The sequence below is a fragment of the Chenopodium quinoa genome, unplaced genomic scaffold, assembly GCF_001683475.1.
Source record: "Chenopodium quinoa cultivar QQ74 unplaced genomic scaffold, ASM168347v1, whole genome shotgun sequence".
Taxonomy (NCBI): domain Eukaryota; kingdom Viridiplantae; phylum Streptophyta; class Magnoliopsida; order Caryophyllales; family Amaranthaceae; genus Chenopodium; species Chenopodium quinoa.
Window position 1 is genome coordinate 471296 of NW_018744367.1, and position 14762 is coordinate 486057.

Below are 14762 nucleotides of genomic sequence, written 5' to 3' on the forward strand. Positions count from 1 at the left end.
ATAAGCATTTAATTATTGTATTTGAGACGTGGGTACAATTTTAGTTAGACTAATTAGGTTTGTAATTTAAGATGTAATAAGGTCCTTAAATGATATAATGTCACTTGGCAAATGATTAACAAGAATGGAACATTTTTTGTTAAGTTAGTAATGACGTAATATAGCGTCCATGAACTTAATTATAAACGAGAGTTAGAAATTACGTTAAATAACTTTATGAATTGGCGTGCCTATAGACGGAGTTAAATGTAATTTGCTCCCCATCACTAACACTTTTTCTTAGTTTTTACCATAGTAAAAATAATCTCATTTGTTTGTTTTGGTAGTAGAGAGATAAATAGTTGGGGGAAAAAATGAGTTTTTATATTAAAGGGCTTTCGTTTTTATAATCTAATAAGGATTATCAATCTTCAATTAAATGACTTAGTGGGTATTAGATATAGAGTGAGATAAATAAAGTTGTGGATTATATATTATGTCCAAATTTGATTTCAAATTAGCTAATTGTTAATATGATAATAATTGTATTATTAGTATCTTATAGATCTATGATCTACCTTTCCCATTAGATTAATCTAAAAAACATAACCAAAATCTATTTTTTTAAGACTGCAAGAACCCCAATAATGGTCAATAAACAGTACATTTTACTATTAAAAAACTAGATTGCATATTTCATATTAAAGCATGCATTATCATTATTGGCAACTTCCTGATTTGTGGGACATGTTTCACTTTTTAAGTGACTAAAACTTTAGTGGATTGCTAAACATCGCCCGCAAATCTCCACATAAAGCCCACAAAATTAGAGTGAAATGACACTTTTGCCCTCAAAGTAAAAAACACAATTTCTTCTCTCTATTCTCTACTTCCACTTTCTCTCTCTAAGAAACTTTCCGAGCGATGTCGAGGCGGCCCGGCAAGGAAGTGGCGGCACCGGCGGCGGGTGGACAGCGGTTTTCCGGCGAGAAGGTATTTTTTATTAATTTTGTTTTTAAAAAATAAAAAAAAAAAGTTCGGAGGCGGTGGCGGCGCCAAGGCCAGACGCCACCACCACGGCTGAGGCGCCTAGGCCAGACGCCGTGACGGTGGCGGCGGCGCCTAGCCCAGACGCCACCACCACGGCACCAACGTCTGGCCAATGCGCCGCCGCCGTGGTAGTGGCGTCTGGGCTAGGCGCCGCCGCCACCGTCACGGCGTCTGGCCTAGGCGCCTCGTTATATATTTTTTTTTTTAATTTTTTTTTGGTTTTAAATTTGAAATTTTTATTTCGAAAATAATTTTTTTTTTTTTGTTTTTTTTTAAATTTGTTTTTCTTTTTTTTAATTTTAAATTTTATGTTTCTGATTTTTTTTTTATTTTTTTTTAAATTTTGTTGCTTTTTTTTTAAAAAAGTTTATGTTCCTCTTTTTTTTTTTTTAATTTTTAATTTTATGTTCTTGTTTATTGTTTTTGTTTTTTTTTTTTTGAATTTGTTTTTTTACTTAAAAAAAATTTTATGTTCCCTTTTTTTTTTTTATAAATTTTTTTTAAAATTTTGATGTTCTTCTTTTTTTAAGTTTTTATAATTTTATATTTTTTAAGTTTTGTAAGTTTTTTGTTTTGGTTTAAAAGATGCATTAAAAAAACTTTATTAAAAAAAATTTAATTCAAAAAAAAATTAAAACAAAATTAAACAAACGCAAACAAAAATCCATAAAAAAAACATAATTATAAAAAACAAATAAAAAAAAAACAAAAACAAACAAACAAACAAAAAAAAAATTCAAAACAAAAAAAAAAGAAAAAAAAAGAGAAATTAAATTAAAAAAAAAATAAAATTTTAAAATTTTGTTTTTTTTCATATAATACGTCGTTATTGAATTTTATGTGTTTTGTTATGTGTAGTGGATGGGAAAGATGACGCAGTTGGGACACAGACTTTTTGAGGAGAGGGACAACATGACGACTGCAACAGGCAGAGCTGTTATTGATGAACTGGAACGGGCCCTTGAGCAGTGGCAGTGGGCGTCACAGAGAGATTATTGATATGTCGGCAGTGCATTTATATAACATTTTCCTAGTTGTTTGTAAAAGTTAACATTATCTATTCTTATAATTATTATTTTAAGTTCTTAGAATTTGACATTATATTTTTAGTTTTTATAATTTTTATTTTAAGTTGTAATTAGTGGGCATACGAAAATTAAATACAAGTTCACATTTAAATGGGAAAACTAAATACGAAAATTAGAATCCGAAAATCCGCAGTTACCATCTGCAACCACATCATTCCACCCGTCCAGGAACGGCATCATGATGTTAGGGATCCTGTCTTTATATGGAAAATGTTCAATGTCCATTCTACCTGTTGCACACATCAAAAAACACAATTAACAAGTCAGCAGAAAACTAAACAAACACTCTAAAAAGTAAATTAAACTAAAGTACCGTACCGGTGCCGGGCATATTCACCGACGAAGAAGTTTGACTACCACTTGATGACGATGTACGACCACGGCCACGACCACGACCACGACCACGAATGTACTCAAACGCACTCCTTTCCCGCCGTGGTTGTCGGCCCCGTGGTCGCTCGACCCCCTCAGGTTCCTCATGATCCAAGCACGACGAGTTGAACATGTCATGAAGTACGTGGGTAGCACTACGAATGATTGAAGGGTGGCTGGAGGACACTTGGTCAAACATCGAACGAAACTGCTCCAACTCCTCCTGTTCACGGTTGACTGTCTGTGGAACAGCATGCTCTCCGATAACGAGCGTCCGCCAGAATGGATGAACCTGATCAACATGTAACGACGCCCTATCTTGCGTAATTACGCGGTGAATGGTGCATGCACAAGGTAGTCCATGAGTCACCGATATAGCACATCCGCACCGAATAGCCACTTCATCACCCAACTCCCTCATCCTGGTGTGCTCGCTCAGAATCAACCCCAAGCAGTAGTGTGACACACGACCATGGAGAATCTTAAATATGAAATGGCTATACATCGTGCCATGTCGCCGTCTGGAGTCCTCGAGAGAGTTCTTGATGCCGTTCCTCTGAGTATCAATAGCCTTGTTTATTCTCTCGAACAGTGTATCCAGAGCAGAGGTGGAAGAATCAATCCAGTCCTTCAGAGCTCTATGAGCGCTCTCAACTCTACATGTAGTAGTGTTTCCAAAATGAAGAACTTGGTTTGTCCAATATTTGACAAACTTTTCCCTCTGAGGCACCCACTGCTGCATCACATAGTCTACGATTGCCGGGCACCATTGGTATGCATCCTTGAAGTTATCCAAGGCTCGGTCGTACTCTGCCTCCGTGGTAGCTTGCAGGATCTTCCGCCACTTACCATTTACCAATCTCTCTGCTGAATCTAAGTTCTTGTTGAAAAGGTTGTAGGCTTTGACTTTCACGCAGTTGTTGATGTGCCATGTGCACAGTAAATGGCTCGACTCCGGAAACAGCTCCGCTATAGGGGCAAAGAGACCTCCCTCACAATCGCTGACGATGGCCGATGGCTGAACACTTGGGCCGATGTAATTTCTCAACTTCTCCAACACCCAACGGTAACTCGCAACCGTCTCATCCTTCATAACTGCATAACCAATCAAAAAGTTCTGGTTCGTTGGAGTCATCCCAACCATCTCAACCAGTGGAAACTTATACTTGTTTGTCTTGTACGTTGAATCGATCAGAATCACAGATGGCCAAGACGAAATCATATCAGCACAATCAGGATGCACAAGGAACAAATGAGTCACCTCCGATGTGTCTTCATCAGATTCAAACCAGTACAGGTAACCACGTGCTTGTGCCTGGTGTAGAAGCTGCTGTATAGGGTTCCTTCCCTCTGACCGTTCAAACCTCAATTTCTGTCTGACGTTGTAGATGTGTCTTCGGTTTGGCTGGTCTTCAGGAAATTTCTCCAACACAGATGCTAATATTTTAGCAGGCTTCACTTGAGCATCACTCATTTCTTTTACAATTAGTTTCGCACCAGGACTTAGGCCACTTAACTGTCGATGACCCACTTCATATGCGATCATCTCATGGTTGTGATACCCCCATTTACCGTAACTCTTCACTTCCCAACCGTCACCCCTTTGCTGTTGTCGAACCTTTACTCTGAACTGACACCCACAACCTTTCCGCTTTGTATCAAACCGAATCGCTTGACTGAAATCTCGCTTTGTATTATTAAAATAGGTAATTTTTTGTGTTTTTTCCTATTTTTTTTTTTAAAATGTATTTTGTTTTTTGGATTTTCTTTGCAATTTTTTTCTTTATTATGTTTTTGTTTCCTAAATTTTTTTATTATTTTGGTTTTTTCTTTCTAATTTTGTTTATTTTTTGAATTTACTAAAGCATAATTTCAAAATAAATTAATATTTTTTTTTGTTTTTTTAAAAAAAAATTCAAATTTATCAAAATTCAAACAAAATAAAAAAAAAAAAAACCAAAACGAAAAAAAAGATTTAAAAAAAAATATACCGAGGAGGTGGCGCCTGGCCAGGACGCCACCACCGTGGCTGGAGCGCCTGGCCAGGACGCCACTACCATGGTGGCGGCGTCCTGGCCAGGCGCCCCAGCCACGGTGGTGGCGTCCTGGCCAGGCGCCTCAGCCACGGTGGCGGCGTCCTGTCCAGGCGCCACCTCCACGGTGGCGGCGTCCCGGCCAGACGTTCGCCGCCAAAACTTGATTTTTAACCACTTCAGACCTCGTTTTCCGGCGACGACGGCGGCTCTTTGGTGTCCCTCGGCGATCCGGCGCTGTTCCACATTTTGGGTGAGACAAAATTTCGTTTTAGGTTAAAATTAGAACAAGGGCAAAGTTGTCAAAATTTTATAAATTGTGGGCTTTATGTAGAAAAACGCGGGCGATGTTTAACAAGTCCCAAACTTTAAGGTTGTGCGTCAACACCTCTATCACCATGTGCTTTTAGAAAGCAAAAGAAATTACAAAGAAAGCCCTTTTAATTTATCCAAACACTTGTTTTAAATCCCACTTTCAATTAATATACACACACGTTAGTGATTGTATGTTGTGAGGAAGTATATACCAATTTGTTCGCTTCACTCCAAACTCCTAAGTTAAGTAAAACTTATAATCAATCATTCATCGATACTCAAGGCTCGACCATGACTTTCATAGACACGGGGCGAAAATTTTAAATTGGGTCCCTTTTTTTTTTTTTTTTTTCCTATGAATGCATATACATAGATAGATATATTATCATCACGTACAAAATTAAGATTTACTCTTATCCTATATTTAATATGATACACTATCATTACGTACAAAATGTGATAGCAAAATGCAAGTCGCTCTTAAAAATATTGATAATCTATTCCTATAATAATGTACTAGGTGTGAAGCCCGTGCGATGCACGGCTTTATTTTATTTAATTTTATTATTATTATTTAAGATTTGTATCCTTTTACATAATAATAATAATCATAAACAATAAAGTCATAAACAAAAAGACATTTATTATTATTATCATTGAATAACTATTGGAATTAATTAAAAACTTCTTTTTATTAATAAGATATAAAAAATTAAAAAAAAAAAAAAAAAAAAAAAAAAAAAGGAAAAGCAATTTGTAAGGTTCAAATAGAATTCTCTCTTGTACACCTCTATGTAGAGTAGTCTATTCTTTTTCTATAGTTCTGGTATATGTATCTTGGGTCTCCTGTGAATGGCGTTGCTCTTCAGCCCTAATTACGTAGTATGTAGAGTATATCGTTTTTTTGTAATTCTTGTACTTGTTTCTTGTGCCTTCGGTGAATGATGGTGACAAGATTAATTTTTTTCCGTCTCCAACCTTATCTTTGTTTACGTTTGCATTCCCGAGGGTATTGTAAATTTCACTTTGTGAAGCCATGAAGCTTGGGTATCTGATTATGAAAAGAAACCAATTAATATTTTTCTACGTATTGTGTGGTTGATTGGCAGTGCATGTACTGTGAATTAAATTAAGGCTTATTTATAAGGAAATACAATAAATCAAATCTTCTCTACATAAATTTTATCATTTTTTGTAATCTAATCCTATTTTTAATTGTTATCCATATCATTATTTTTTTTTTAGTTTTGTTTTTTTTTTTTTTGTATATTCATACTACGTTTAAGTATTTTAGATATTTGTGATAATAACTATCATATATAATGATTTTTATATACAGATACGGACTTACGGCTATTACATTAACTATATTATTAAGGACACTATTTGGAAGAGGTGAACGACCTTGTTTATAGACACTTACTTAATGCTAGTATGCAAGTGGAGACAAAGGATAAGAACCCCATTATATTTGTAACAACTACCAAATAAAGTTGAGAAGTTGACATGGAACAATTATGCTGACTATATTACTATGTCATGTTAACTAAATACGGAGTATTATATAAGGATATGTTGGAGTAAATCTCTAGTGTTAATATGATAGTTTTCCATCTTTAAAAAATAAATATTTTTTATTTTTATTTTAAAAGTTCAACGTTATGATAATTTTATATAAACTGTTCTTTAATATGTTGTATAAGTTTATCTTATATTCAATAAGATTATGATAAAAAAAAATATTTTTTATTTTTATTTTTAAAGTTCAACGTTATGATAATTTTATATAAATTGTTCTTTAATATGTTGTATAAGTTTATCTTATATTCAATAAGATTATGATAAAATATATATATATATATATAAATAGGTATGTTTATAATTAACTTAGCTTATTTAAAAGTATAAATATCTGTTTTCATATAAATAAGATGATTATTATTTGTAAATATCTTGTTGGAGTTATTATTATTATTTTTTTAATCTTGTATTATAATTTATGATTTTTTTTGGAGTAACTCTCTTGGTTAATATGTTGTATAAGTTAATCTTATTTAATGGGATTACAATTTTTATTTTTTTCCGGCACAAAATCATACGTTTTAATATGATAATGAAATGTAAGCTATAGTTAGTCCTGAACACAATTTAGTGGCCCTAAACTGATTTTTTTTAAATTTTCTTTTGTGCTATATTAAATTATAACACATTAACTTCAAAAAATTTCATGTCCTGTTAACCTATAGCCTTGGAGTGAATAGCCTTTAAATGAATTGAACTTAACTTATCAACCCACAACTAACTTAGTCAAACTAAAACTAAGTGTTAGAGTTGTAAAAAATTTATTAATTTCCAAAGGCATCCTTGAAAATAAAATAATACGAATAAGTATATCCAAATACAACCTAAAACTAAGTGTCAGGTTTTTTTTTTTTTATTATTATTTTTTTAATTATGCATTGTCATATTGATAATTCCACCACCCCACTGCTAAAAATCTCTTCTTTTTTTTCCCCTTTCTTTTCCTTTTAAACGAAATAATTAATGGTAATTTTATTTATAAATGGCATTCATGATCTTGACTTTATTGCTTATCTTATTTAAATAATTCTATATGGGTATAAAACACGCTACCTATTGATCAATGTTACTTCTACAAAATTTCCATTTTTTCTTTTTTGTAGTTGGGAAGTATGAGAAATCTAATTAATGTAATTATAGTTAATAGTTTTGTCAAAGCTTATTTAGTTTAACCATATGTGTCATCAATAACGAATTGACGACTATGTGATCTACAATTGAATAATTTATCACATTTGTCTTCACCAAAAAAAAAAAAAAAGTCATCTTTGTTTATTACTTCTTACTTTATATTAATTTTGAGTTCTACTATTATTATACCAAGGGTGTTATACTTATATTTTTAAAACATTAAAAATTAGTAAACCAAGGGTGTTAAATAATATTAAAATTGATATAACAATTCAAAAATAAAGGTAAACAAAAGTATTATATAATTTGCAGTTAATAAAACATAAAAGAAAAACTATCATCTAGAATCTCGAAAGTTGTTACGTAATTAAAAAATTAAAAAAAGCTAACATAAGTATTATTTGTTCCCATCATCTAAATCTCTATTTCTTGACCATGAAGGTTTATTATGTTTCGAAAGCATCCTTGATTCATAAAACTAAACCTGCATCATACACAAAGTATATAAATTAAAGTGTTATTATTAGTATACTATTAAATAATCTATAAGATAAATTAGAAATAGTAAGAAATATTTAAATGAATTATATATATTCTAAAAAATATATACCTTTATCTTCTTTGATGTGCTTTGCTCGGATAAATCATGATCCTTCTTCGTTGAATCGATATTATTAAATGGGCGTTTTGCGGGTTCTTCAATGACCGTAACTTCATCTTTTGAAGCATCTTCATTATCTTTTATGACATCTTTATTCTGCATCAAAATTATTTAAGTAAAGTTTTAACAAATTTAAATTTTAAATTCATGACTTCTAAATAAACATTAAATACTTGTAACAATTATTTAGTACCTCAATGACACTTTTATCAAAAATTCTCATCACCGTAAAAGTTTGTCGAATTGTTGTACGATTATAAACGGTGATTTTAACTTTGAACACTAACTCTCTTCCAATGATATTTCCAATCATCTTTGGAATTTGTGTATCGTCATCTTCATTGTCATTATCATCATCATTATGATCATTAATCTGTAAATTTTGATTGAAATAAGTGATAAAAGCATTTGTAGAACAATTTAATCTTTTAACCATTGTTAAAAGTCAAATATTAAAACATTTTCATAAGTATGAGCCTCAAAAAGAGTATTTGCATCTTGTCCTATTAGTTTCTTATTTTCTTCATCAAAAACTACAAATATTGTTGACCCACTATGACCGAAAACACTAAGCTCCAAACGATATCTGATCGAGAAAAAAATTAATGCATGAAGGTAATTAGACATTATATAATTTATTATTAGTTTAATCTAATATTATAATATGGATGAAGAAAAAATTTGAAACAAACCTTGGGATGGGCCTTTCAATTTGTTTCTCACAAGGAATGCACCAAAAATCTGTTTTCCTTAGAGTGATACGTCTTTTACATGCTGGGCATGAGATATAATACCAACTATTTTCACTCATAATTGCATCCACTTTAGCCTTGCAATAGAAGATCAAATCCTATATGAATTTAAAAATAAAATTAGGTTTGAATTTAAGATTTATCATATATTAAGTATAAATATAATTAAGTGATGCATTAAAATACCTTTTCTAAAGTTTTTTGTGCATGATTTATAAGCGTTAAAATATCAACTTTTTTAGAATTGATTTCTTCCGATCCAACGTTGATATGCTGAATCTCAAGTTTTCCAATGGTAGCATTATGTAACTTCTCACTGCATTATAATGATCATATATAAGAGATAATAAAGTCATTAACACAAAGACATTTATTATTATTATCATTGATAAACTATTGCAATTAATTAAAAATTTCTTTTTATTAATAAGATATAAAAAAGAAAGAATAGATTAAAAATTAAATTTATTGAATCATAATACCTCCATAAGATTTCCATTCATTAACCTCAGAAATTTGAAGATCAATATAAATTTTGGTTGATGCAGAAGTATTTAGATTAATTTTTCCTATAAACAAAATAGTAAATATAATAAATGAACATGACAATGGTAAATTAGGTTATTAGTTGTAAAAATTAAAAAAAAAGTTATTATGATGACTAATATATGATACTTACCATTAAAATATTTAACCATTGTTGAAGTAACAACTATACCAAAAGGCTTAATAGAATCAGCAAGTAGGCCTTTTTGTCTTGAATAATCAAGAAATACATTATCCCCAATCTTTAATTGGATTCGTTGTCCCCTAACCACGATATCCAAACACAAATAATTTACTAATAAATCTTAAATTAATTAAATATAAATTATTTTAAAATAATAAATCTTAGTTTATCGTGATTGATAATAATAATAATATATTAAAATAATGATTACCATTTGTCTTCTATTTTCATTGAATCTCCAACTTCGTTTACAACCATACCTGATAAGGGGATTTTTCCCCACCAATCACCATCTGACAAGTGGACCAATCAGGTTCCGCCATGTGTCCGTCACATGGGCCAATAGGAGCCTGCCACGTGTCAAGCAATGATCCGTCCACTATGGACCAATTACGACACGACACGTGTCCTTCCCATGACACCTGGGATAACCGGTCACCTAGGCCCAACTTCCGAGGGAAGCCCAATCAGCCCAAGGTTAACCTAAACCTAGATTGACACGTTTCCCGAGGTTATAAATACCTCCCTTAATCCTCATTAAGGGGGGGACGCAAAAAAACGCAGATTACACACATTAAACACTCTCACCTAGAGAGACCCAATCACTTTAATTTCTGCATTAATTACTCCTTAATCAAGTACTAACTTGACCGTCGGAGGCGGATCTCCAATCATCCGGAGCATCCGTTTGTTTTGCAGGTACAGGCGTCCGGTTCCAGTCTCGGAATTGTAACTCTCCCGCAGGACATCAGAAAACCCCGAAACATCTTGGCGCCGTCTGTGGGGAGAGTACTTCTGAGATGGCATCCACGTTTGTACCGGCTCCTGAAGAGAGACGTCCCCTGGACGACCCTCTAGTTCAGTCGGACCACGATACTGAGAATGAATTTGAAGTTGAAGCTCACACAGCTTCAGACGGGACCCTAAGGGCTCGACGTACCCATCATACCGAAAGGAGGGAACGGGAACATCTTCAAACTGGAAGCGAGCCAGCGGGCGCACCGCCTGTTCGGCAGCAGCCGACTGATGGGTCTGCTCCCATCACAAGGAACGAACTCATGACCTTCATGAGGGACTTCAAGGGAGAAATTCAAGAGTTGATCAACAAGAAGCCGCCTGCTCTGGACAAGGAGCAGTCGGATAAGAAACCCTCCACTTCACGGAAGAGGAAGCCAGTTCAAGGGCGAGAGGCGACCCCTCATCCTAAATCTAGGAAGTGGGAGCCACCTGCCCTTGATTTCACAAAATACCGTTTTCCTACTCCAGGAAACAGGAAACCTGTTCGTCATATTCAGGCGGACGGGTCGAGGAAAACATACACAGACGATCGGCTACTGCTAGAGCAGAAGAAGAGTGAGCGATTGTCAGAGTCGACCTCTACTTCAAACTTCCAAGACAGTCTGCGAAATATCTCGATGAGGCATACTCAGTCGTATCATGAGAGTCAGTCAGGCGGCACCTCCCGTCAGTCCGGCTTTCATAGCGACCAGGCGGTACCAAACTTACCGTTTGTACCGCAACAACAGTATTTTTTACAGTCACCTCCGTTTGGTGGACATGCAGCAAAAAATGTCCAACCTATGGACTGGCAGCTACGGTTGCTTAGACTTGGTGAACAGCCGTCGGCCTTCTCCAAGGAAATTACTGAAGCCGCTCAGCCGGCCAAAGTGAAAAATGTATTAGTAGGCGCCTATGACGGCACTACTAACCCAGAAGACCATCTGATGGCATTCACCAACCTGATGTACCTTCAAGGGTTGGATGATCCCACTTGGTGCAAGTGTTTCCCAGCGACTCTCAAAGGAATCGCACAACAATGGTTCGGAAACCTGCCGACTGGTTGTGTAAATAACTTCAAGACGCTTGCTTACTTATTCACCTCCAACTTCGCCATGAACATCCCTGCGAAGAAGACGACCCTTGATTTAGGAACAATTCAGCAGGGCGAGAAGGAGGGGCTTCGTTCTTACATCAGGCGGTTTAACCTGATGAGAATACAGATTCAAGGGTTACCGGATGAAGTAGCCTATACTGACTTTTTCAGAGGTCTCAAAGACGGGTCGACCTTCAAATTTGATTTGGTCCGAAAGAGGGTGGCAACTCTTCAAGAGGCCTTGATTGAAGCGGAAGCCTATATACAGGCGACTGATCTTTGTAGTACGGTAAAACAGTCAGACGGGAAAAGGTCCGACAAAAGAGAAGGACGACAGAAGCAGTCGTCAAACAAAGACGAGAAGAGAAAAGAGGTCTGGGCAACTGATTCCTCTAAACAGTCGTCCCAGAAGAAGAAAAAAGAATTCAAACCATACTCCCCAAAGTATGTGTTTAACAAGGATAGCCAATTTATCCTAAAGGAAATCAAGGGACGGATCTCAATTGAGAAGCCGGTCCCCATGAAGGGTTCTGCAAACAATCGGAACCAAGAAAAATTTTGTGATTATCATGAAGATGTTGGTCATCACACCAATGAATGCATCAGTCTCATGCGGTATCTGGACCGCCTGGCTGAGCAAGGTGATCTTGACACTTATGTCAAGAAATCTACGGGGAACACTTCCTCAAAAAAGCAGTCGACCAAAAAGAATCAACAGGCCGACAGCTCCGATACAGATGATGCAGTCGTCTACACCATTGCAGGCGGCTTCTCAGGAGGCGGCCCCACTATTAGGGGCAACAAAGACAATATCAGGCGGTTAGATGTAAATTCCGTTCACCAAGAACGGCCCTCCAAATATTCATTTCCTGAGATTGTCATCACTTAAGAAGATCTAGGAGGGGTAAGAGGGCCGCATGACGACCCTATCGTTATTGAATGTAAAGTGGCCAACCAGAGAGTTGGCCGAATCCTCATAGATACCGGAAGCTGCTCAGATCTCATCAGTAGCAAATGTCTGTCGAAACTAAAATATCAGACTGATTGCATACATCCGGCATCCCATCCTTTAGTAGGGTTTGGAGGAGGAGTCGTCCACCCAGTGGGACGAGTGGATTTACCCATCCGCCTGGGCGAAAAAGGGGAAGGACGACACATGGTAGTCCGGTTCCTGGTAGTAGAAGAACTCTCGGCCTACAACATTATTCTGGGACGACCAACCCTAAATAATTCCAAGGTTGTTATAATCCCATCTCTTATGTTGCTCAAGTTTGAGAGGGATAATGGAACAGTCGGGTCCCTAAGGGGAGATAAGAGGATGGCCCGAGAGTGCTATCTCTCGGATGTCAAGCCCACTGTTATGGCCACTGGGTCGAGCGGTGGAAAAATAGACCTTGACAATGTCAAGGAGAGTGCGCCTGTTCAAGAAGCAGGCGGCAAGAAGAGAAAGGCATCCCAGACAGGAGCCGCAAGAAAAGACAGAAAATAGCAATCATTGGCAGAGGAGCAGTCGGATGAATTCCGCCCTCAGCCAGCTGGTGAGCATACGGACCTGATGTTAGATGACTCGCGTCCTGACAGAACAATCAAGGTTGGGACGACTTCTCTAAGGGACCTGGGTGACGACTTTCACAAACTATTGAAAGAATACAAGGACATCTTTGCATTCGAAGTCCATGAAATGCCAGGCATTAGTCCAGATCTGGCGGTACATAAACTGGCCGTGGATCCGAAAAAGAAGCTGGTACGGCAGAAGAAGCGGAACCATGGCGAAGAAAGAAGTCAGGCGGCAGCCGCCGAAGTTAAAAAATTACTTGATGCAGGGTTCATTCGGCAATGTTACTTCCCAGACTAGGTTGCAAATGTGGTGCTTGTTAAAAAGCCGAATGGCACCTGGCGAATGTGTGTAGACTACGCAGACTTAAACAAGGCGTGCCCCAAAGACAGTTACCCTCTGCCTAAAATTGATAACCTGGTCGACTCAACAGCCGGCCATGCTTTGATGAGCTTTATGGACGCCTACTCTGGTTTCCATCAAATTCCTTTATGGAAGAAAGATCAGGAGAAGACGGCCTTCGTCACTGATCAGGGGTTATACTGTTACACGGTCATGCCGTTTGGTCTTAAGAATGCCCCGGCCACTTTCCAGCGAATGATAAACACTGTGTTCTTTGATCAGATTGGGAGAAATGTCGAGGCATATATTGATGATATGATTGTCAAATCTAAACTTCATAAAGATCATCTGTCGGACCTCCGAGAAACTTTCGCCACACTCAGGCGGCACCATGTCATGCTCAATCCCAAGAAATGTGTCTTTGGAGTTGAGTCTGGGAAATTTCTCGGATTCCTTATCAATCAGAGAGGAATAGAGGCGAACCCTGAGAAGGTGCAGGCGGTCATCGGCATGCAGTCGCCTCGTACCATCCGAGAGGTTCAGAAGTTAACAGGTTGTCTGCCGGCCTTGGGAAGATTTCTAAGCCGATCAGGCGACAAATGCCTATACTTTTTCCAGGCAATTAAGAAAAAGGCAAGGTTTGAATGGGGGCCGGATGCTGAGGCGGCCTTCCAGAAATTGAAAGTTCACTTGCATTCCTTGCCGAGGCTGGTCAGCCCTTTGCCCAAAGAAGTACTCTACATGTACCTGGCCGTCTCTGATCATGCGTTAAGCGCTGTTCTCCTTGCAGAAAGAGACGGTTATCAGCTCCTGGTCTACTTTTTCAGTCATGTACTGAAAAATGCCGAGTTGAGGTATCCCTTAGTGGAGAAATTTGGTCTTGCACTCTTCATGGCTGTTAAAAAATTGAAGCCCTACTTTTTGGCACATGCAGTCGTCGTGTATACAGACCAACCTATCAAGCGGCCACTGACCATCATGGAGTCGTCAGGCCGAATGATCAAATGGGCCATAGAAATACAGAGCCTCGAAGTTACTTTCGAGTCTAGAAAAGCAGTGAAGGGGCAAGCCTTTGCTGACTTTATTGTTGAGATGACTCGTCCTCCTGACTCTCAAGTTACAGACCAAGTCTGGAAGGTATATGTGGATGGAAGCTCTACTTCAAATGGTTGTGGAGCAGGAGTCATATGTCAGTCGCCAAAGGGCGACAGGTACGAGTATGCTTTACGCTTCAGTTTTCAGGCCTCAAACAATGAGGCAGAATATGAAGCTTTACTAGCCGGAATCCGCATGTGCAAGG

General features: G+C 36.9%; 1 protein-coding gene across 1 annotated transcript; it reads right to left on the bottom strand.

The window, feature by feature from the left end:
- Window positions 1-8027: 8027 nt before the first annotated feature.
- LOC110696421 (replication factor A protein 1-like) lies at window positions 8028-9461 on the bottom strand. The gene is made up of 7 exons (XM_021873707.1): window positions 9445-9461; window positions 9149-9278; window positions 8903-9060; window positions 8670-8796; window positions 8404-8583; window positions 8160-8306; window positions 8028-8033 (listed from the first exon to the last, which is right to left on the bottom strand). Exons 1-7 carry the CDS (start codon window positions 9459-9461, stop codon window positions 8028-8030), a joined length of 765 nt encoding a protein of 254 aa, XP_021729399.1.
- Window positions 9462-14762: the final 5301 nt, after the last annotated feature.